The sequence below is a fragment of the Nestor notabilis genome, unplaced genomic scaffold (genome assembly GCF_000696875.1).
Source record: "Nestor notabilis isolate BGI_N333 unplaced genomic scaffold, ASM69687v1 scaffold27652, whole genome shotgun sequence".
Lineage (NCBI taxonomy): Eukaryota > Metazoa > Chordata > Aves > Psittaciformes > Psittacidae > Nestor > Nestor notabilis.
This window is the reverse complement of record NW_009918282.1, coordinates 6,676-7,060: the sequence shown is the minus strand read 5'-3', so window position 1 is coordinate 7,060 and position 385 is coordinate 6,676. Positions and strand designations below refer to the sequence as shown.

Below are 385 nucleotides of genomic sequence, written 5' to 3'. Positions count from 1 at the left end.
CTTGTCCCCCCTGGGTGCCCTAGTTGTCCCCAAGGAGAGGGGTGGTGAGGTGAGGAGCTACTGCAAGAGAGCAGACCTGTCCGTCTGGCATCGGGACAGTCATCCTGGATTAGTCACAGCGGGTACGGGTGCTCCAGGATGTCGGTGCCCTCCCCTGCCTCAGTTTCCCTGGTGCAGAAGAGGCTGTTACTGAGGTGCTGTGTCCTCCTCTCAGGGTCACCTCTGTGCTTGGCAGGCGCCCGCGTCCCACCCCCCCGGTGCACCATGGCGTCCCGCATCGGCCTGCGGATGGAGCTGATGAAGCAGCAAGCGCAGCAGGAGGCCGAGAGGGAGCGCATGCAGCAGCAGATGATGATGAACTACATGCAGCAGCAGCGGGTGCCGG

The 385-nt window shown here is 63.6% G+C and overlaps 1 protein-coding gene across 1 annotated transcript in view; it reads left to right on the top strand.

Moving 5' to 3' along the window:
• Positions 1-264: 264 nt before the first annotated feature.
• TFEB (transcription factor EB) overlaps positions 265-385 on the top strand; it is a 3,070-nt gene continuing 2,949 nt past the window's right edge. The window contains 2 exon segments of the mRNA XM_010009642.1: positions 265-380; positions 382-385. The exon segment at positions 382-385 is cut by the window's right edge and continues 69 nt beyond it. Of these exon segments, the coding sequence (XP_010007944.1) occupies positions 265-380; positions 382-385 (120 nt within the window).